The sequence below is a fragment of the Impatiens glandulifera genome, chromosome 2, assembly GCF_907164915.1.
Source record: "Impatiens glandulifera chromosome 2, dImpGla2.1, whole genome shotgun sequence".
In the NCBI taxonomy this organism is placed as follows: domain Eukaryota; kingdom Viridiplantae; phylum Streptophyta; class Magnoliopsida; order Ericales; family Balsaminaceae; genus Impatiens; species Impatiens glandulifera.
In genome coordinates, this window is record NC_061863.1 from 3,251,797 (window position 1) to 3,275,506 (window position 23,710).

Below are 23,710 nucleotides of genomic sequence, written 5' to 3' on the forward strand. Positions count from 1 at the left end.
TTTTATGAAGAGATAACCCACAAATATTTTCACCATGAAGAAGTAAAATATACTTTTTTTTAACATGATTATACATAAGTAAGATTAGATAGAAACAACATGGACTACATAATGGGTTCAACCCATAAAACCAACAAAAAAGTGAATAAATACACTAAAGTTACCTCAATTTTCTTCTCTTTATACTACTACCTTCGAACCATTCTTCTCTATTATCTTCAAGTCATAGTAGAAAACCAAAATTAGCCAACCAAAACCATTCAACTCTTTTCGATCAAAGCTCACGAGAAATGAACCAAATTAAACCAAAATATGCTACTATTATTCAGGATGGCTTCCCTTTGAGGAATCAAGATACTCAGTCCTGCCACGAACAATCCTATGAAACACTTCTCTTACTTGCCTTTCCAATGGATCCAATCCATTCTTAATACCTTCAAAAACTTCTGAAAATTCCATAACCCTCCCTCTTACTTCCTGCTCCTTCTCCTCCGTCAATGGAAACTGTACTGAATCCGTTAATTCGTTCATATACCTAGCACATATCTCAATCCTATGTATCTCCTTCAACAACCCACAAGAGTTTCGTCGCTCCTTCTTCTTCGATTCCTCCATAATCCTCTCATGAAGAGAAACAATCGGAACTGACCAAATGAATTGACGGGGGATGTTAAAATGAGTCTGTAAACCGCGATCCTGACAAGGAATTGCAGCCACGAGTGCCCACATTACAAACAGAAGAACCGAACTCATTGTATAAACTGCTAAAGCAAGTCCATTTGTAGCAGCAATTTCATTTGATTTAGGTGCAGACAAATTGTTTCCTAACACAACAAGCTGCCTAGCAGCAGACCATGACCTGGAAACACTCCAAGATAATGATCTGAAATTACTCAACGATTTCTGATCTTTCTGAACAAAATTGCGTCCGAATGATCGATTTCTATTAGCCATAGATACATTCGGTTCCTTCTCATCCAACATACCGATAGCTAAATCAATAAGCGCTTTCTTCGCTCTACGAAATTGACCTTCTCCAAGACTTTTCTGATTATCCAAAGCGCAAAGAACAATTTCCATATGTTTCTGCCACTGTCTGATCTGTTCAATCCCGTCACGAATCGCGTTACAAACATCGAGAGCTTTCAGACTTCTCTCGAATAAATCGAGAATGTTTCGATCAATTGGTGCTTTATTAACAACTCCTTTGTTATTATGCATTATCATTCTGAATTCATCAAGAGAAGAGAGGAAAACGTCAAGAAGCTTACCCATCCATGAGAGTGAAAGGAGATCGTTGGGATCTACAGCGGATAATGTGTGGAATCGATCGGCGACTTGTCTCTGAAATGCTTCGATATCAATAGAGTCATTTGTGGAATCCATTGAATGAATCTTGTGATCTCGATTAATGGTTGATGATGATAAAGTAACAGATGGACCTTGATAATCCGTTGCTGGCATTTCTTTCAGGTAGACATGAGTGTTGTTATCAGAGGATGGATCAAAGGAGAGAATGATGAAATGAAATCAAAAGAAGAGGTTCCAGAATCCGTGGAGGAATGAATGAAATTAGAAAGAGAATTGAATGGAATGGTGAAACCCTAAGAGGGAGAGGGATGTTTATATGGTTGATCTGGACCGCGTAGTTTGATGGTCGTTGCAAGTTGCAATAAAAAGAAGAGAGAGAATGAATTCGAAACTATAATAATCATCAAATCAAATTAGATCTAAATTAATACTTTTAAAAAATAATTATAACATAAATCTGTTTTATCCATTAATAGCAATAACTTCACTTCAACCAAATCATGTTTTCTTTAGGTAGTTAAACTAATGAAACTAACATTTTTCCCGTGCATTTGCACGAGTATTAATATAAAAATCGTGAAAAAAAATTACGAATAACATTTTTTATTTTATTTTTAACCGTTTTAAGTTTATGGGTGGGTCAACCCACAATCCGACCCAAGTATCCATTTACTCAACACCTATATAGATTAGTTAGTTAAAAAGATGAACTTATATTAATATTAAAACGTCCCGCGTTTATCAAATTTGGTGTTGAATTTAAAATATAAAGTCTTTGTAGCCTAGTTGGTTAAAGAGTTGTACTTGTTTTGTTAGGTTGCAAGTTCGAAACATACCTCTAGCACTTTTAATTTTATTTTTAACCGTTTTAAATTTAAAAACGGGTCAACCCACAATCCGACCCAAGTATCCAAATTAACCACAGCTCTCGACCCGCCAATCTGGACACTTTAAAAATTAAGCATCATTATAGTAAATCCGAAGATATTTACTTGTCAACATCTTTTGCAAGCTATCTTGATAAAAAGTTGATTGTATTACTACAAGATGGAAGAAAGCTTATGGGCATACTTCGTTTCTTTGACCAATTTGCAAATGTGGTGCTGAAAGGTGCTTGTGAACGAGTTTTAGTTGGTGATATTTATTGTGTCATTCCTCTAGGCCTATATATTATTCAATGGGAGAATGTGGTTCTAATTGGTGAAATGAATTTGGAAAAGGAAGAACTTCATACTCACATGACCTCTGTTTCAGTTGTAGAAATAACAAGGGCGCAAAAGTATTAATTAAGCATCATTAAAAGTGGAAACAGAAGTTTCGGATATGAAGGGTCAATGAGAAGGAGAATGGAATTCTTTGACATGGATTAATTGATTAATAGATGATTCTTGTGATTGTGTATTTATGAATCCATCCATTTCGGTTGGGTCTTTTAGTCCAAACCACAAAACCTACCTAATATCGTATTTCTCTTTTCAATACATTTGTGTCATTGTTTGTAAGGAGAAACCTTAGTTGAGAGAGAAACGTCTAATAAAGAAGCCTTAAATTACGATAAATGTTTACGTTTTTTAGATCAGTGCGAGAGAAGGGTATGCTAGAGGGGTAAAGAGAGACATGAGATAAAGTTCATAGTATTAAAGCAACTAACATTTTTCCCGTGCATTTGCACGAGTATTAATATAAAAATCGTGAAAAAAAATTACGAATAACATTTTTTATTTTATTTTTAACCGTTTTAAGTTTATGGGTGGGTCAACCCACAATCCGACCCAAGTATCCATTTACTCAACACCTATATAGATTAGTTAGTTAAAAAGATGAACTTATATTAATATTAAAACGTCCCGCGTTTATCAAATTTGGTGTTGAATTTAAAATATAAAGTCTTTGTAGCCTAGTTGGTTAAAGAGTTGTACTTGTTTTGTTAGGTTGCAAGTTCGAAACATACCTCTAGCACTTTTAATTTTATTTTTAACCGTTTTAAATTTAAAAACGGGTCAACCCACAATCCGACCCAAGTATCCAAATTAACCACAGCTCTCGACCCGCCAATCCGGACACTTTAAAAATTAAGCATCATTATATATATATAGATGAGTGGGGGATAGACAAAATTTAGGTAGGCTTGAAAAAAATTTGTGAAAGAGCTTAAAAAATAACGAAAAAGTTATAAATAAAACTGAGTGTTTAAAATAAGTTTTACAAATTTTAAAAAAAAATTAAATAAACAAACATTTAATTATATTGAAATGTTTAGAAAAATAGCAAGTTGAACAGTAAAAAAAATTAATTTGAGGTGGGATAATTTTTTTTAAGAAATTAGCGTTGGTGGGTTGAAACCCTTATATAAATCTCTCCCTTCAATATGAATCTCATTTCAAATAATTATAAACTTTTAGATCTAGTGTATTTTTAATGTAATAATTATTATTAATTTATAAACAAAAACATAAAGTGATGCATAAATACATCATAATTTTAATTTATTTATTATTCGTATAAATCAGATTAATTCACTTATTTAAAATATAAAGTGGACAAACGAAATATTTGCTAGGTTCAAATTATGTTGGTTTGCAACTAGAGAATTTTCATTGGTTTAATTAGAGCATTACAAAATAGTTTTGTCTTTCTCTCAAGTTACTCTTATTTGTTTATTAAAACTTTGAAAAAAAAAATCAATTTATTTAATGTGGTCATGATAAACCTAGAAAACAGATACTAACATAGTGGGATACATGAAATGTATGTAGTTGTGTATATATTATTTAGTGGCACTAACTAATATAATTAAATTCTTAAATAACTAATAATAATAATAATAATAATGCACATATTAAATAATTCATTGCGTGGTTGTCTCCATGCCTATAATGAGATTACTCAAATCATAAATGAAGGCATGAGATGGAGTTTATTAATATAATTGAAAATAATAATAATAAAATAATTATTTATGAAAGAAAGTTTTAAAAAATATTATGTGCTAAAATTAAGGAAATGGAAGAATTAAAGTTGGTGGACCCGCGTTTTGTGGTTTTATATATATATATATTGTGTAAATCAAATCACGAGCGTTGAATTAATTATCATGTGAAATCCAACGGTAGAAAAGAAAAGGGATGATGTGGATTGTCGTTTGATTAGTAGAACAACATCGCTGTTGATGGGTCCCACAGAATTTATTATTATTTTTGGCTCGTCGTATTTGAATAACGCCACGTAGTTATCAATGCCACGTGTAAAAAGGAAATAGTTGGTTGCACACGTGGATAGGAACAGGTCTCCTTGGGCGCGTAAATGAGGAGAGAGAGAGATGAAGAACTTTTCCTATCATGACCAAAGAAAAAGAGACTGAATTTGAATAAAAACTTATAAGAATAAATAATAGATAAATATTAAATAAAAAAGATAAATGATCTTAATGACATTTTACTAAACGAATCATAAATTGAAACAAAAATCAAGGCCTTCTTTGGTTGGGTTATTGAATAATAATTAGTTATGATATTAAGAAGATAACTTAAATGATTTTGATATATATAAATAAATAATAATTGAAAATAAAAAATATTTTAACATCTTAGTTAATAAATTGATTGATTTAAAAAAAAATTGATGTTTAATTTTTGTAAGTTATTTGAATAACTCAAAACCAAATTAGTTAGAGAAGTGATAAAAACATGAAAAATGAAATAAAAATTAAAAGATATACTTATAAGTTTAAGAGAAAACAACTCTTATATATATATATATATATATATATATATATATATATATATATATATATATATATATATTGGTAATGAATCTTTGAAATGAAAAAATTGGGTTAAAATTTAGATGTGACAATTCTAGCCTTCATTTAAATTTTTATTTGTTTTTCAATGAGATCCAAACTATACAAATTTGATAGGCTCAATTTAAGTTTATAATGGAAGTATAAAAATGATATATTAAAACTGAATAAAATCTAATCACCTAACTAAATTTGTATTTAAAATTTATTATTATATTGAAAGGAATGGAGATTTAAAGTACCTAATATTTGTAGATTAATACATTTAATTAACATTGAACTTTTAAATGTAAATAAGCAAAGATGAAAAATTTAGGGTTTGATTTATACACACACTTAAATATGTATAATCCTAATTTGCATGCATTCATTCATTAAGTTAGGGTTATTTTGATTCTTATTCAAATCACTTTGATACTCCAGTGTTTATCCAACTTATTCATGAAAAATGGTGGAAACAGTTTATTACAAATTATTTGTGTTCATCTATAGAAGAAATAAGCTAAGATTCATACACAAATAAGTAATAACAGTCATAGAAATTTTGACAGTTCATTGATCATTCATTGATAATTCCTAAGTTTTCTCATTCTTTGATAGATAACTAGAGTAAAATGAATGGATCGATCATATATGTAAAGACTAGTTAAGTGTTAAGCACTACTGACCTGAAGAAGGATGATGATGATGATGATCTGAGGAAGCTGTTGTGATGATGATCTTCGCATATGGATTCACTGAAAATCTTAACAAAACGTGTTATAAATTCATAATTACAAAATTGATATCAAAATCAAAGAAGAAAGTTATAAGATCTCATAGAAATGCCCTCAGATCTCATAGCTTTAAACAAATCATCAACGGTTTATATACTCCAGTCATCGCTTTCCTTCTCGCACCATCAAAGAAGTACAAATGCAAACACACACACACACATACAGTGATACAAGAGATAGATAGATAGATAAAGCAGCGGTGGCGGAGATTTTAAGCTATTACCGGAGAACAATGGAACCGTTCAATTCGTATAATAGATTTCCATCATCATCGGGCATCTATGAACAGAATCTCATTCAGATAAAACAAAAATATAACTGTTCAAAGATCAAAGATAGATATAAGAAAAACAGATCATTAATCAAGCGCATCCATTGCTACATGAGGTGAATTGGTAGAGAAAGAGAGAGAATATTCAATAACTGTTCATCTCTTTACAAACCCTAAACTGGCGGGAAAGAGAAGAGATCGTGTTAATTTGCCCTAGTAGTATTATGGGCTTCGGCCCTAATACAAAACTAGCCCAATACTTCACATAATTAACCCTAAATAATGGCCGAATTGAGACTTATTAAATTAGAAATCAATTTAATTTTTTTTTAAACATAAAAAATTGGAACTCATTTTATACTTATACAAAATTAAGTTTTATCTATATAAAATTTATTCATTTAACTACCATAACAAATTTAAGGTTTTGACTATTAAATTTTAACTATTTTTTACTATAAAATTTTAAAAATTAATAATTAAATTAATTTATTCTATAGTTAAATTATTAAAATTAATATTTTATTTATTTATTTATAAATTATATATATATATATATATATATATAATAATAAGTTAATTGTGTTTAAAACTTTGAAAAAAAAATTTAAAATTTAAAAATAATATTTAAAATATTATTTATCCCAAACAAAAAGCCTCGATTTAACTATTTATTATAAAAAATAAAATTTGAAAATGTTAATTTGAATAATAATAAGAAAAACAGAAGGAATTTAATGTAACAAATAGAATAAACAATGACTATTGACTATACACATTTATAACAAATAAATTGGTATTAAATTATTAATACAAAGAGAAACATGAATAATAATTATTAATTTCAATCGAGGTCTGTTCATCAGAAGTTCCCCAGACATGCAAAGATCCAGTAAGAATTTAAGGCACGTTTGCATTAATTTTAAATGGTTATAATTATTATAACTAAAAAAAATACAATTTTGTAACTTAAATAACTTTTAAGATTTGTTTGTTTAGAGTTTTTTTTTAATAATAATTTGAGGTATTTTTAAATATTCATTTATGAGAAAAATATTTTTGATAAAATTATTTGAAATGTATTAATATATAATAATAATTTAAAATATAGAGTGTTTTAATATTTGTGTTAATGAATTGAGTAATTTGATGATAAAATTAAAATGAAATAATATTTAATTAATTTAAATTATTTAAAAAAAAAATAGATGTATATAACCTGCAAACACAATTAACTATTAAATAAGGTTATAATGATTTTAATTAATAAGTTATAATTTACAAACAAAAATAAAATTAAATATTCATTAAGTGTATAACCAATAAATTAAATAATTTAGAAGTGTATTAAATAAACTGATTTTTAATAAACTTAAATGAATAAGTTGTTTATAATTTTCAATTATTTTTTTTACGTTAATTTTTATTATAAAAAAAGAAAATAAAAATGCATTTAAACATTAAAAATAAGCAATAAATAAGAAAATAATATATTAATATTTGAGTTGAGGTGGGTCATAAAAGTTAAATGTTTTAGGTTGATTATTCTTAATTAAAAAAATATATATCTTATTTTAATAAACAAATTTATTGTTGAAAAATATATTTAAAAAAATATTTGATTTTTCATATAAATTATAAAATTAATTAATATTCTTTTTTTTTTAATGAAAAATATAACACTGATTATTTATTATTATTATTATCTTGCATTTATTATTTAATTACCTTTACTTTAATTAATAATACTTCAAAATTATAATATTTATTCAATTTAATAATAAAAAATTATATTTAATTATTTTGTCTTATAGCACTAAATTCTTCATGCATTTATTTATTTAACAAAAGATTAATAAACATTTTTTTTTTCTGGATTATAACCATTGATTTTAATTAGATTATGCAAAAAAAAAAGAAAAGAAAATGAATACAATAAATAGAAACTTAAATAGAGAAAAAAAAGAAGCATAAATTAATATATCATCATCATCGTCATCAACAACAACATCAAGAACATCGATGAAGATACATTGATACAACAGTGTTTTGATTAAAGAAACGAAATGAGAATGAACTCTCTTCTTAAACAAGGATTCAAGTTTTGCAGGAAATCAGATCACAATGCAGTGCAATGCAATGCAATGCAATGAAAACAGAAAGAAAAACGAACGAACGAACGAACAGTATGCGAAGAAAGAAGATCTACTATAGATAGATAATGCCTGGCTTGTTCCTGTATGCCTATTGTTGATCCAAGACACACACAAAAAACAAAACGAAGAAGATGAGAAAACGACCTACTCTGCACGGATTCCTTTGTGGTAGCAAGAAAGCGACCTTCGATTTTGAGAATAACCGTCGTCGTCGTCCTCAGATTTGTGTAGACGTACCATCATCGCCGCCATCGGAGACAATGAAATGTACCTCCTTCGTCGTGGATGAGGAAGAGGAGGAGGAGGAGGCGGCGGCGGCGGCGGCGGCATTGGAGAGGAAGAAGTTTCAGCGATTTGAGATTTGAGAGAGAGAGAGAGAGAGAGCGAGCGGAGAAAGATGATGTAAATGAAGGAAGGAGAGAGAGGAGAGAGTTGTTAATGAATGTGGAGGGGACTGATCGTGTACAGGCAACTGCAGGGTGCAGGCACTCTGGAATTTCTGCAGGCCGTTGTTTGTTTTAAGGACCATTTTCTCTCTCCTTTTCTTCTCTCTTCTCTCTCTATGAACCAGATCAGAGCAGACGACCATGGAATGAATGATCAACTTGATTTATCTATCAATCAATCAATAACATTTATTTATATTTCACACACATTTTAAATCTATTTTATACCATTTCTATTTTATATTAGACTAGTTTTTTTAGAGAATTAAAGAATATATTTCATAACCATTCTTTGATTTGTTCCCTTATTCATTTGCTTCAATTTAAATGGTTTTCAGATAAAATTGAAGTGTCTTAAATTAACTTTTACCTTTAGACTATAAATAATGTTTTAACAGGTTGGTTAAATTTTTACTGTTATACTCTTATATAATTTATATATTATTTGATATAAAATAATAAATAGTTCACTTATACAATATTATTTTTATATTACTTAATTTTTAATTTCTCATTATTTTTATAACTTATTATTTTCTATATTTACTTATATTAGAAATAATATTATTTATTTTATATATTATTTTTATTTTAAATTTATTTTATTATAATTATTAATAATACTTAAATTAAATAAATATAATTTACAGTTTATATTATAATTAATTTTTTATATTTTAAATAAATCACATTAATTAAAATAATAACAATAAAATAATTTATAATAATAAATAATATAATTTATAATATAAATAAATATAATAATTAATATAATAATTTTAAATTCATATTTATATAACTTATACCATTTTCTATTCTTTGTACCAAACATCAATATGTATGTTAATTATACTATTCTGTATTATTTATACATCTTTACAATTTATACATTTATACAACTTATATTCTATATAATTTGTACCATGTATTAAACCACGCTAATTAAGAGTAAAATATACTTATCGTAATCATATTCACTCAATTTAAAGACGTTTAAATAATAATTTAATAATTTAGTCTCTTAAAATTAGATAACTATCTAAAATATATTTATTTTATTTCTAACAAATTTAATTTTAAAAAAAATATTATAATAATTTATTAATTCAAACAACTTACTTTTTCATCTAACAATGTTATTTTAAAAAAAAAACTTAAAAAACCCATATTAATTTATAGGTTTGCAATTATTTAAATAAGTTTTAGTTTATTAAAAAAGATAGATTAATTTTTAAAATATGAATTTTTTTATAACATAATTTAAGATATTAATATATATATATATATAATCATAAATTATATTATTATTTTTAATAATATTTTAATACGATAGAATGAATAAAATAATTATAATATTATAATATCTTTAAAAACTAGATTCAAATATGAATATTTTATTTTATAAAATATTAAATATAACAAATATTATAATAATTTAGTTAATTAATTTTTTTCAAACCTTCATTAATAAACAACCTCCCAAATAATAATTAACACTAATCAAGTCTTAGAAGTTTGTTGAGAAAGAGTTATTTAAATAATTATTAAATAATCCAATTTTTTAAACATATTTCTTAACTAATTAAATTAATTAAAATATTTTTTACTTTTATTATATTATTTTTTTATTACAAAAATTTATCAGCCGAAATCTCGTGCGACCGAAGACAGAAGGATTGTCCTATGTGCTCTTACATAGGAGGTTATAACATAATATTTTTTATATATATTCTTCCTGTGTAATCGAGGGAACATAAAACAAATGGTCAAAAATTTAACAGAGTTATTTAAAATACTCATAAGCCGATTTTAAATAATAAGGTCATTAATTATATTATTTAAATAATTATTATAATATAATATTTTTTATTTATATTTAAAAATTGAAAGAGACAGTTGATATTTAATAAAAACTAGACTTGTGACAATGGACGGATATAGGGTCTGTTTGAATGAGTTTATAAATAAAATACCGACAAAGCTAATAAATAGAGTGTTAGTAGAGTCTGCAGTTGATACTCTGTCGTTTGATATGTTCTATTCACGATCTCTCAAATTTTGTCATATGTCATCCGACAACTTCTTGTTTTTTATTACTATTTTTTTTATCAGATTTATTATTCTGATGGATTTTTATTACTCTCAGTTAAGTTAAGTATATTTTGAAACCCGATGCAAAAGTTAGTTATTGATGTGGAAAGATATTAATGTATTAATAAAAAAATAAAAGATATTTTAATTAACTAATTTAATTAATAAAAAATATTTTAAAAAATAGAATGGTTAGTTGCATCTCATTTAGATTTTCGGAAGTTATGTTGCGATTTATTGTTAGGGTGGAATAATAAGACGTTCAGTAAATAATATTGTCCGATGCATTTAATCTATAATTTTATTATTATGACAATCGAATAAGTTTAGTTGAATAAATCGGTTGAGACGATTGGAAAATTTATTAAATTTTTTTAGGACATTCGTGCTTATTAAGTTTTTTTGTTTTGTCCAACGGTGAACATTTTTGTATCGTGTTTTTTATCTCTTATTTCTTTGTAATTTTTATTTTAGTTTTAAAAAACTCTCATTATATCATTCTAACTAAATTATTTAAATACAAGTATTTATATTACTTATACAATTATTAATTTTTTTGCACATATAATCAATAAATATTTTACACTACTATAGTGATATCATTTTATGAGAATACCCTAGTATTGAACCCTAATACATTCTCAGAACAGGCAGTCTTTTTTTCCACATCTAGAAGAAAAAAGAACTCTTCCATATTGCTAAGTTATCTAGATTAGACATTAATAATAATAATTTGTTATTAATTTATTTAAAAAAATACAATAATATTTTTTTAATCTTAAAACTTTTAATAGGATACATTGAGGATGAAACTGCCCACTAGCCCTGGGGCTGAGCCAACTCTAAATGCATTCCCAAAATAACCTAAATTCAAACTCAGTTTTAATTATTTATATTTAAATTTATTATTAAATATATATATATATATATATATATATTTTGAAATTATTATTTTATAAATTTGATTATTTATATTTTAATATATATATTTAAATTATAATTTTTATAAATTTAATTATTTATATTTTAATATATATATATCAATTATTTATATAATATAATAAAATAAATATTTACTCTACTATTTTTATTAATAATTGATAAATACTAATAAATTTAAAATATTTTAACCGTAATAATATAACAATTTAATAATTCATAAAAATGATTAAAATCATAATCATCATTTTCTATATTATTGAAAATTTTACTCAAGATATTGTTGGCTATGTTGTATTACATTATTGGTCACATCTCTCACAAATTATAGTTTTAATGAGTTATCTATATTTTATGTTAAGTAGGTTCGTTGTTGAATATTTGTGCCTTATGTTTTATTATTGTTCCTTAAATGCTTACTCTCGTTATGTTTCGACTTTGTTTTGTTTGGTGACACTTTAAGCTAGCATGTTTTTGTTATTATATTTAAACGATTCTCATTTATATAATATTGGACGAAATTTAAAAAATATATATATAAAATAATAATTGAAATGTAAATATATATTAAAATATAAATAATCAAATTTATAAAAATAATAATTTTATATTTTAATAAAAATAATAATAGAATATATATAATAATGAGTTTAAATGTAAATAAATAAATTAATTAAAAAAAATAAAAATTAAATAATAAAAGAGGTTAATTTAAAAAGTTAACTAGAAATATTCTCACGTTTTATTGTAAACTCCTACAATTATATAATTTACATGTTTTTATATGTCCATATACCTACTATTTAGATTGTTTTAGCCTATTCGTCTTAGCCATTTAATTGTCATCATTGTTTTATCAAAATCAGGTAACCCATCTCAGCATATTCTTTACAAAATCTTTATCCAACTACTATAGATACAACTTCGGTTTGTGATGTTTTTGAAGATGGGCCCATAATCCATTAATATTGTTATCTCTTTTTATGAATTTAATCAACCAATTAATAAAACATAAAAAAAAAGTCTACATTTTCACAGGTTATTAATTTTGTTTTATTAAAATGAAAGAACTATAAATTTGAATTAAACAATGTTTGTTTAGTTCATGGTAGAACCTAGAAACTATTTGTTATTAGAAGAACCCAAAATGTTAACATTTCAATGTTTTTCCAAGAATCTCGTTACTATCTATTGACAAACTAATGGAAACTCATTGGACACTCATTTCTTGAATGCAATTTCCTATATGAACTCAATGTGTTGTGAAATTATTTTTATGTTTATTTTCGAAAATAATTAGTATAATCTCTTTTACATCAGATTTTTCTTAACGAAAAAGAAAACCAAATTTGAAACTTTTAATTGTAGGGAAGACTCATAGTCTTAGTTATTTCCACACATCATCAATACATTGCCTCAAAGAGATGAAATCATTTTGATGTGGGTCTCTCGACTATGAAATCCGCACTTATCTTGAATGTTTTCCCCCTTGTGACGCATTTCCGCGTATTCAATTATTGTGGTTAATCTTTGTTTGATAGGTAGAATGATTGGACGATAATTTGTTATTTTAATCAAAATGTCAATATCTTGTAAAAAAATACACTTTTGATAGGGTGGTTCTATCCACTAGAAGAACCTTTTCTTTTATCTTAAGTGGGTGAAAGAATCATCATTGATGATGACAAACCCATTTAGAGAAAGAGTTAGATTTATCTTTTGGAGAGTTCTATTGAACTTCAAGAGTGCAAAATTCATTTTCTTTTGAGTATAGTAAAATTTACTCTTCTAAGTCAATAAAATCAACAACAATCAATAACTAAAACTTCAAATATTTATTCGTTCGATCTTTACATACTCCACTGATGATTTGTTAGTATGATTCAGCTTAATCCTTGTGAAATGCTAACAAGGTACACTAAAAGCCGAATCAAAGGGAGCTCGTCGATTTATAATCGGTCGATTTATAATCGATCAAACTAACTAAAATAACCCGAGCTGACTAATAAACTAGTTGATGTTCTTCATATTCTTGACTATTCAGATTATGATTTAATTATTCCTTTATGGGTCTTCCTCTCCACTATTGCAAAAGAAACCAATTAATCTCCATGAATCTTATTCCTTTCAAGAGGACCCCTGTCTCCACTCTTAGAAATGCTTATTTACCCTCCTTCTGCATGTATATAATAATAATATGCACATGAATATGCTTCTAGAATTTACATTATTTAATATATGCATGCCATTGTCTGCATTATGGAGTTTAAAGCATTCCTCAACATGATAAATCACGTGTCTATGTTGAATTAATTAAAAAGAAATATGGATTATTGAGTGAACATATTTATAAAGTACTAATTTAAAAATAAACTAAATAGAGAATATTTAAACATACAAAGGCTAGAACATCAGAAGTTAATACACTCTACAACTGCATTACGACTCTATAAAGTTATTTAAGAGTTAGGATGGTCGGTTATTTAAATAATCTAAACCGATAAACCCTATAAAGCACACAAATGACAAAAATACCAATTAATTGCTTGTAAAATAAATAGTCTATTTATGGTTCATCTTTTTTGGTGCTCTTTTTATTTGGATCAGAACATAACTAAAGGAAAATAAAAGTTACTGAATTATTTCCTTTGTGGGTCTATCTTATAAAAGAGATGCTTTGCGTTGCCACAAAGCAGTTATAAGGATTGATTTATAAAAAAGAGACTTATCTTAATTACAACTATCTGATGTAGCTTTCCTTCAAAATCATGAATCATATATTGAATTCTTCATGATTCCTTCTAACGAAAACTTGTTTGGATCACATTTACAAGGTTCGGCTTCGGACAACAATTGAACCACTTCGTTCATAGTTGGACGAAGAGCCGGTACATTGCAAGTACATCGAATAGATACTCGAAGTGCCTTAATCATTTCATCCTTGTAAAAATCGGATAATCGTTTATCTAAAATCTCCATCGCTCCTTCTTTAGTTTCAACTTTTGTCGATACCCAATACACAATATTCTTGTTTTCTCCGAATTCTTTCTCTACCGGCCTCTTCCCGGTTATTAACTCCATTAATACCACCCCGTAACTATAAACGTCGCATTTTGTTGTCGCCTTTGAAGAATACGCATATTCTGAAATCATAGTATATTAAAACTCCATTTTAGGTGATTTTTTTTATGTCATTTGTAATGACACTAGATAGTTTATGACAATTTATGTCATAACTTGGACTGAAAGATGCTAAAAAAGAATACCTGGAGCTAAGTAACCATAGGTTCCTGCAATGACGGTTGTGGTTGAGTCTTTCCCTTTGGCTTGCAAAACTTTCGCTATGCCGAAATCCGCGACCTTTGGGTGATAATTACCATCCAATAGAATATTGGTGGTTTTGATGTCTCTATGTATAATTGGTGGCGAAAGATCGTGATGAAGATAAGCCAATCCTTGAGCGATCCCGATCGCAATTCGATGACGAGCCGTCCAATCGAGATTCGTCTTCTCCCTATGAAGTGCTTCCCATAAGTTACCTTTCGGCATATACTCATAAACCAATAATCTACTTTCCTGATTCGAGAAACAACAATAAAGTTTCACAATGTTCTTGTGTCGTATGTTTCCCAAAGTGTCCACCTCTGTTTTCAATTCCTTGTCGAAGAAAATCCGATCCTCTACGGTTTTCCGGCTACGTAGTCTTTTCACAGCCACGGATTCCCCGTTTGTTAACTCGATTTTGTAGACTGTCCCTGAACCGCCTTCCCCGACAATATTTTTCTCGACCATGGATTCGATGATTTCTCGGTGATCGAAGGTAATGCGATGAAAACTCTTGACTTCGTACGAATAGAACGAGGTGTCGTCGCTGTTGATCGTGGCTTGTTCCTTCTTTAGCCAACGACATAGGAGGAAAACGATTCCAATTACAATAAGTAGTATGATTGGAATTACTATTACCCCGATAGAGTTGATCTGTTTCCGGGTAATCGTGTGTGGACAAATGGGAAAGTTTTGTAAAGTGGCGGTTACAAAAGATGGGATACAAAGTCCCGGGTTGTCTGAAAAGCTTTCAACCAAACCGTTTTCCACAAACGCGAGAGGGATCGGACCGGAAAGGAGGTTATGTGAGAAGTTAATTGAATTCGGAAGTAATTCAATAAGCTCTTGTGGGATTCTCCCGGTCAAATTGTTATTAGAAAGATCAAGAATATTGAGAGATTTCAACGACGAAAGGGAAACTGGGATTGTAGAGGTTAGAACATTACCTTGAAGCATTAACGAGTTAAGCTTTCGCAAATTTCCAATCTCAATTGGAATCGAACCGGATAAACGGTTATTGCTGAGGTCAATCTTCACCAAATTTCCAGCTTGTGAAATTTCAAAAGGCAGAGCTCCTGCAATCATGTTGTTTTCTAGGAACAATTCCGATAAATTCTTCGCACCTCCGATCTTATTCGAGATAGTACCGTTTAATCGGTTATAACCCAAGTCGATTATCGAGACATTAGGAAGACCCAAGAGTCCGTTTGGTATAGGCCCTTCCAAACGGTTATACCTAACTCGAAACCTTAAAAGAGAATTGCATCTTGAATAACTTTCTGGTATCTGACCAGAGAACATGTTTTGCAGCATAAGAAAGTACATTAACTGACCTCTGTCGCATAACCGCGGCGGCAAGCTGCCGGTAAATTGATTCTCCGATAAATCGAGAAGAATCATAGGCGCTATACTTCCAAGGGATGGAGGAACTTCTCCCGTTAGGAAATTATCGTAAACAGACAACATGGTTAAATTTGTCGAATTTCCAAAACCAACTGGGATTTCACCGGTGAGACTGTTGTTGTAGAGCTGCAAAACGGTTAGATTCGGTAGGCGGGAGATTGATTCAGGAATACCTCCGGTTAGCTTATTAACCGACATGTCTAAGTCGATCAGGTTCGTCAAGTTCCCAATTTCTTCAGGAATTGGCCCTTCCAACTGATTGTAATAAAGCTCAAGCTGTTTCAAATTCTTCAGAGAACCAATCTCAGCCGGAATTCGTCTCACGAGGTAATTCCCGCTTAACTCAAGATCAATTAACGACGTCATGTTACCTATCCACGACGGGATAGTTCCACGTAACATACAAGTCGTCAGCACTATTGTATTAAGCTTTGTCATGTTAGAAAAGCTCTCTGGCAGCTCCCATAGATTAAAGTTTTCATTCTCGTTGAAATTAACCTCCTCGAGATTGGTTAGCATAGCGATCGACAATGGAAAATCCCCTGAGAATGAGTTGTATGACATGTCGAGGAACTTCAGTGACTTCATCTGAGAAAAATCAGGCAGAGTACCTGTGAGATTAAGATGGTTCATGTTTAGTTCCTCCAAAACAGAGCAATTTGTGATTCCTTTAGGAAAGCCTCCATGGATAACATTTTTGCCAAGACGGAGAATTTTCAAAGTGGGTAAGTAGGAACAGACATAGTCTGGGAAACGACCGGAGAGTGAACAACCATCAACGTCGATCATGATTACGTTTGATCTGTTGTCACAACTAATACCAGTGAAATTACAGAAGGGTTTTCCTAGTTCCCAATTGGAAAAACATTGACCGCCTGTAAGGGTTGTTTTCATAAGAGTTAAGAAAACCGATTGGTTGTTGGTTGAGATGACCTGACTAGAGTTTAGCAATAAGACAAGTATGAAGAAGATCAACCTATGGTGATGAGCCATGACAGAAAGATAGAAGAGAAAGAGAAGTTTTGTATTGCAGAGATGAAAGGAGGATGAGAAATATATATATTAGATGAAGCAGTAATAATCCACTGATGAAAAAAGTACAGTATTAGATAGAGGATGTGAATATCTTTCTGTAAAGAAGCTTTATAGAGTATTCCCCACCAAAGTAGTATGCACTATATAGAGAGAATAACATCTGGCTATGAGTGTATTTTTCATTCATCTGATTCTGATCAATCATCACATTCCTTTCAATTTATAATCCAATGGCTGAAAATTCTGCAATTTGATCCAATACCCATAACCCATATTCTTTTGTTGTTGCATCAATAATATATTATTTGTATACCATTATTTGTTGCATGCATGTCTTTTCAGATTATTAAATTGGTTCCTACAGTTCAGATATGATGATATTTTTTATGAAAAAGCAGGTTATTACTATATCCACACCCCGAATAAACATGGGTCACAAAAAACAAAAAAATATTATGATATTATCATATTTAATATAAGGATAGTAAATATTACAAAGTTAATTATTCAACCTATTATAAGTTATGTTACCCTTATACTGTTACATGTGGCTAGGAGATTTCTTTGTATGTAATTTTTGTTTTAAAACTTTACGTTTTGAGAAAAGATGAGTCAATTTGATAATCATGCTTAAAATGAAGATAAAAGAAAGTGTCCAGAATGAAATTATCACTTGAAATGGATTTTTTTATTTAGTAGGCTAGGATAGGGTTAATGATGAATTGATAATGGAAACCTAACTTAACTAATAGAGGAGCATATTTGAAGTGGAAAGTAGATCATGGAAAAAAAAATTGTGATAATTCTAGCAATTACCTCCATTAACAAAATTCATTAGATAATAGATGGTCAATTACCTTATTGACAAGTAGAATGCTTGCTCCATTTTGCTCCACATTTGTAACAAAACTCGTATCCACATCTACAAGTTATGTGCAAACAGCCCTCGTATTTATCTACATAGTATTTGCATTTCGGACACTGTTTCCAATTCTTTTTCCTCGCTAATTCCCTCGCCATTTCATCTTCTTTCCCTGATTTTCTAGCGTTTAGTCTCTTATACTCACTGCAGCTGAATTCTGGATGCCAAGGGACTCGACAAGAAGCACAGAACAATCTTCGACATGCTGGGCAATTGATCTTTGTAATGACTTGCCCGGAATCATTGACTAGAAACATTGAGCAATCGCGAAACGGGCAATAAACTGTTTCTGATTCCGAGAAGAGTGACATACAAAGGGAATCATCCCACATTATGAGAATTTCTTTCGGTATGATGCGTCTGCAAGTGTTGGAATCTAATGTGGCCTTGCAATTGATTTGTGGACATGGAATCTTCCTCTTGTTAGCTTGAACTTTCGACACAATATGCTTGCTGGTGCAGTCGTAACAGAAGGAGTGAGGACATCTTTTGTTTATAAACATTTCTTGTCTTTCTTTATCTTCGAAACATATTTGACAGGTGGTTTTGGATGACTCGCATATTTCTCTTGCTTGTTCATGATAACTAGACATTGAATTAGTTCCTGAGGTTAATAATGCCCATAGAGCTTCCTGAAGCTGTAATTTTCTTGTAAACTCTGCATCTAATTCTGGAATGAGTTTGATTTCACTTGTGGACAAGTTCCCTGAGAAGAATCATACATAATTGAGCAATCAAAGAGGTTTCTGCAATTCTGCTAATGAATGATACACTTTATGCACAAAAAGCACAGAAAATTTATTAACATTGGTCTAAAAGCTAGCCAGATATATAGTTCATCATTCCAAATTAGCTTTATCACCTTAATCAAGATATATACTTCTAAATTAGGTCAAACTAAAAGATTTTAGCAATCTAGAATCTCCAATTCAAAGTTCTAGTTTCTAACACTCAGTACGTGAGGCTTTCGGTTGTCCTTAAATCTAATCAACTGAGGAATCATAGGTTTTGAATAAGATCTACACTCGATTCAACTATTCAAGCAAAAACACAAATGAATATACATAAAACTACTCGCATATTGAATCCGACCTTACACAAAACAACTTTCCTGAAATTGTTGATAAATATCGTACTGTCAAGTATCGTATGCGAATAAAAAGCAACAATATAAAGCAATCTATGGAAAATACAGCAGTTCGCAGCATCAATACGGATATATATAACAATATAAGGAGAGTTAGTTACCTTCATCGCGGAGCTTTTCGGAAGCTTGTATGAGAAGGCGCAAGCGTTTCCGATCAGTGTAAGATGATCGAAAGAGCAAAGCAGAGGTGATTATTATGCCGGTGATCACTGATCCAAGGAATACAGTATTGAAGTCAAGAGAACTGGAGAAATCCGATAGCAGTTGCAGGAGGTGATGATAAACGGAGCGGTGCTGCTGATCGAAGCAGCCAATACCTAAAATCTCATGGAAATTCATCGAATCCTTAGCAGCAGAGAAGCAAATCGTTAGAAAAATCATGATCAATATTCAATATAATTGCGGATTGATGAACAAGTTTATATATTTCTCTCTCTGTTTATGTGCATGAAGGAGCCATCAATAAAACTGCCAAAAGGTCGTATTGTTCATAACAAAGGAAATATAGTGATTCACGCTACTGGGGGTTTTATACAATTTTATTTGTTTTATTTTGTTTAAATCAATGTATTCACAGATAAGGAATAAAATATAAGGGAAATTGACTAATTGTGATTTAAAATAGGATTTTTATTTGACAAATATAAAGGATAATTTAGATTAGTATTTTCAAGATAACGACTTAGAAATTAAGAAAATGACTCTCTCCATATATTTTTTAATAATGCAATGACTTTATTTAAAAATAAACTTAAATCAAAATAAGAACTTATACTTGTTTTATTTGTGTGAACAAAATGAAAATTAGCATATTTTTGTTAAAATGTAAAAGAAATTGCATTTGACATAAATTTTATCATCAAGAGAAATACAAATTATTTTACCTTTTAAATACTAAAAATTAATTTTTCACTTTTTATTTTATTAATATTTAAATATTATTGTGATGGTAATTATAACAGTCAAAGTATAACCTTTTTAAATGAATTTGTAGTTATTTAGTTTTAGAAATGGTTACCCAAATTTAGATAGTAATTTATGTAAAAAAAAAATTTAACTATCCTGAAACAAAATAATAATAATAATTATAATTGTCCATATCCTCTCCTAGGCATATGAAATTTGGTTGTGGCATCTCTTAAAAAACATATTTATTTGGTATGATAAATAAGGTAAGATAATAAATAAGCAAAATTTAATAAAAATAAAAATAATGCAATATGAGGCATGACAAATCTATGTTAGGGATAAAATATATGAAAAAAAGATATGACATAAACCTTTTTTTTTTTATAATTTTATTCATTGTCTACTTTTTTTAATTTAAAAAAAAAAACTAACATTCATTTATTCACAATTTTTTTTTTTTATGCTAGACACCCCAAAGTCATAGCCCCGCTTCAACTCAAAATGCTTTCAAATAAAATTAAACCCGTGTATTTTGATCTTTTAAATCGACTCTTACCATTGAACTACATTAACCAATTTCTTTATATTTTTATAAGTCAATATAATATCTTTTAAAAATTGTCTAAAAATATAAAATATCAGCAACATATACTCACAACTAATTTTGTGAGTATTTTTATATTTTTTTTAACTTTAAAATGTCTTGAATGGAATGTATAATATCCACACCTATTTAAAATAAAATATTCTGAAAGTCAAGATATAAACAAAGGTGACCTTCCAACACAAGAAAACAATTGTAATCTTCTTTCATTAAAAAAAGGAGGAAATTTCTTAGAAGGCCGGAAATTTATGCTTAATGATTATGCCAAAAGTCTCTTTTCCGTGTAAATTGGTTAATTGCTATGCTTATTTTAGTTCTAGCTTAAAACTTAAAGGATTATAAATGTTCTTTTATTTTGGAACATCAAACAAAAATGGAAAAGAACCCATATATCTGCTTAGCTTATTTTGACGATTTAATCACCAATTTTAGCATTTCTTATCCAAACTACATCTTCAATACAACTTTTACTTTTACTTTTTTTATATAATAAAATCTTCTATTTTTTCAAAACTCTTAATTGTGTAAGTTCTTACTAGAGCAAATTGTTCGGATTCAATTGCCGATGACTTTAAGGTGGGTATATTTTGTTGTAAAAATACATAAAAGAGTATTAATATATAATAAAATAAAAAATAATAATTTAAAATATAAGGTATTTTAATATTTTAAATAAAAAATTGAATGATGTAATAAAAACGAGGGAGAGTGATATGATATTTTTGGGTTATAGGTTAACCTATACCAAACAAGACCTAATAGGTTTATAGAGTTTTTTTTTTTAATAAAGTAATAGATTGAAAGACTTCTAAAAATAATAAGTTTTTTTTTTATAAAATTATTTAATCAAATGACTTATTTGTATGAATATTGATTATAAATATTATTATAGATAATATTTTAATTTTAAAATTTAATATGTAAATTTAAATGCTACGAAAAAATATCATCAAATGCCATATATACAGATTTTTAAAAGTTTCAATAAAGACGAACTAAAACAATGTATAGGGAAGAAATTAATAAATACATACTTTTATAAAAATAAAAATAAAGCATCAAATATTATCACAATATAGTACCTCCAACAAACAAGACAAAAGCAATTATGTAGCTAAGCCAACAAAAAATTCAAATCCAATCAACCACAAATAAATTTAGAATTACTAATTAGTATAACTCACACTTAAAAATAATTATTTTAAAATATTGATGGTTACTAGAATAAAAGAAGAAAATTATATTAAATCAAGTCTGAAATTCTGAATTCTGTTTTTTTAAGAGGGCAAAAATACTTCTCTAGGATATGTTGTTTTGAAAGAATTCTGGATTGTTTTATAATCTTGTTTATTTTAAAATGGTGGATGGTATTCAAATTTGTTAAAATAACTCAAATATTTTTAATATTTATTATATTAAAATATCATATAATTTTGTAAGGTGAAACATATTATGTTGATTATTTTGTGGAAGAAAAATCCCATTAAAAACAAAAAGAAATAACAAATAACTCAATATTAACGAATAAATTATCGCGTACAAATAAAATTAAACATAAATAAGTGTTTAACATATAAGTTAAAATAAATAAAAAAGATAAATTAAAACAATTAAGCTAATGAAACACACTCAACATTAGTTGTTCTAATAAATTGAATACTCCAACATAATTTAATATCTAACTAATAATAAAGTGAATTAAACTAGAACTTGTTCTTTCTCATCAAATATCAAATATTATAGAAAGTTAAAATAATTTGATATTCTCTATAATTGATTTAATAAAGAAATTAAAGTTGAAAGGATTTAAATCTACGAACTTAAAATATTCTTTTAATAATAAGATATCAAGAGGTAGTTGGCCAGATTAGATGAATGTAGTTTAAGAATGAATTCTTTAATTCATTCATTAAAAGAAATAGAGATAGAGATTTAAAATATATCGGTACCACACAACGAAATGGTCAGCTATCTAAATTGATAACTAGTAAAATATCTGATAAATTTTGATTTAATATAATAAGGATTATTTTTCAACTAAAACACTACATATTAATATTATAATTAAGTAGTTAAGACTACTCATATAAATTAGGGTACTGGATTTGAGTTTTTTTTTTTTAACTTAGAGCAAAAAAAAATGGTAATTATTTGTTATGATTTGAGAAAATGAAAGGTCTTTTGGGTTGAAAGACTTAAAAATTATTTTATATAATAAAAAAATAAAAAATAATAATTTAAAATATATAATATTTTAATTAATAAATTTAATGATAAAGTGAATGTGAACTTAAATATTAAATTTCTTAAAATTGAACCAATCTGTGACACTGTTGTACCAATTTGTATACATTTTTTTAAGATTGGTTAAATATAGGTAGAACCAATGATCTTGTGTGTGTTAATTTTCTTTAAAATTATAAAATGCGCAGATAAGAAAGACATTGAAAGTGTATAACAACAAAGCTTGTCCGGTGAGATTTTTTGAAAATTCTTTGATCACCACTTTAACGAAGATTTAGAGTGATAAATCGACTATTTTAGCGTAGTGCATTGTTGATCTTTTGGAGATT

The 23,710-nt window shown here is 28.0% G+C and overlaps 3 protein-coding genes across 3 annotated transcripts; all 3 read right to left on the reverse strand.

Annotated features, from left to right (window-relative positions):
• Positions 1-1,602, reverse strand: LOC124925791 (protein ROH1-like). The gene has a single exon (XM_047465892.1). The coding sequence runs from the start codon at positions 1,462-1,464 to the stop codon at positions 322-324; it is 1,143 nt and encodes a 380-aa protein (XP_047321848.1). The 5' UTR covers positions 1,465-1,602; the 3' UTR covers positions 1-321.
• Positions 1,603-13,589: 11,987 nt separating this feature from the next.
• Positions 13,590-20,082, reverse strand: LOC124926630 (E3 ubiquitin-protein ligase RSL1-like). Its single transcript, XM_047466894.1, has 3 exons — positions 19,726-20,082; positions 18,413-19,183; positions 13,590-13,968 (listed from the first exon to the last, which is right to left on the reverse strand). Exons 1-2 carry the CDS (start codon positions 20,003-20,005, stop codon positions 18,414-18,416), a joined length of 1,050 nt encoding a protein of 349 aa, XP_047322850.1. The 5' UTR covers positions 20,006-20,082; the 3' UTR covers positions 13,590-13,968; position 18,413.
• On the reverse strand, positions 14,408-17,777 carry LOC124926629 (receptor protein-tyrosine kinase CEPR1-like). Its single transcript, XM_047466893.1, has 2 exons — positions 15,059-17,777; positions 14,408-14,935 (listed from the first exon to the last, which is right to left on the reverse strand). The coding sequence occupies exons 1-2, from the start codon at positions 17,511-17,513 to the stop codon at positions 14,559-14,561; spliced, it is 2,832 nt and encodes a 943-aa protein (XP_047322849.1). The 5' UTR covers positions 17,514-17,777; the 3' UTR covers positions 14,408-14,558.
• Positions 20,083-23,710: the final 3,628 nt, after the last annotated feature.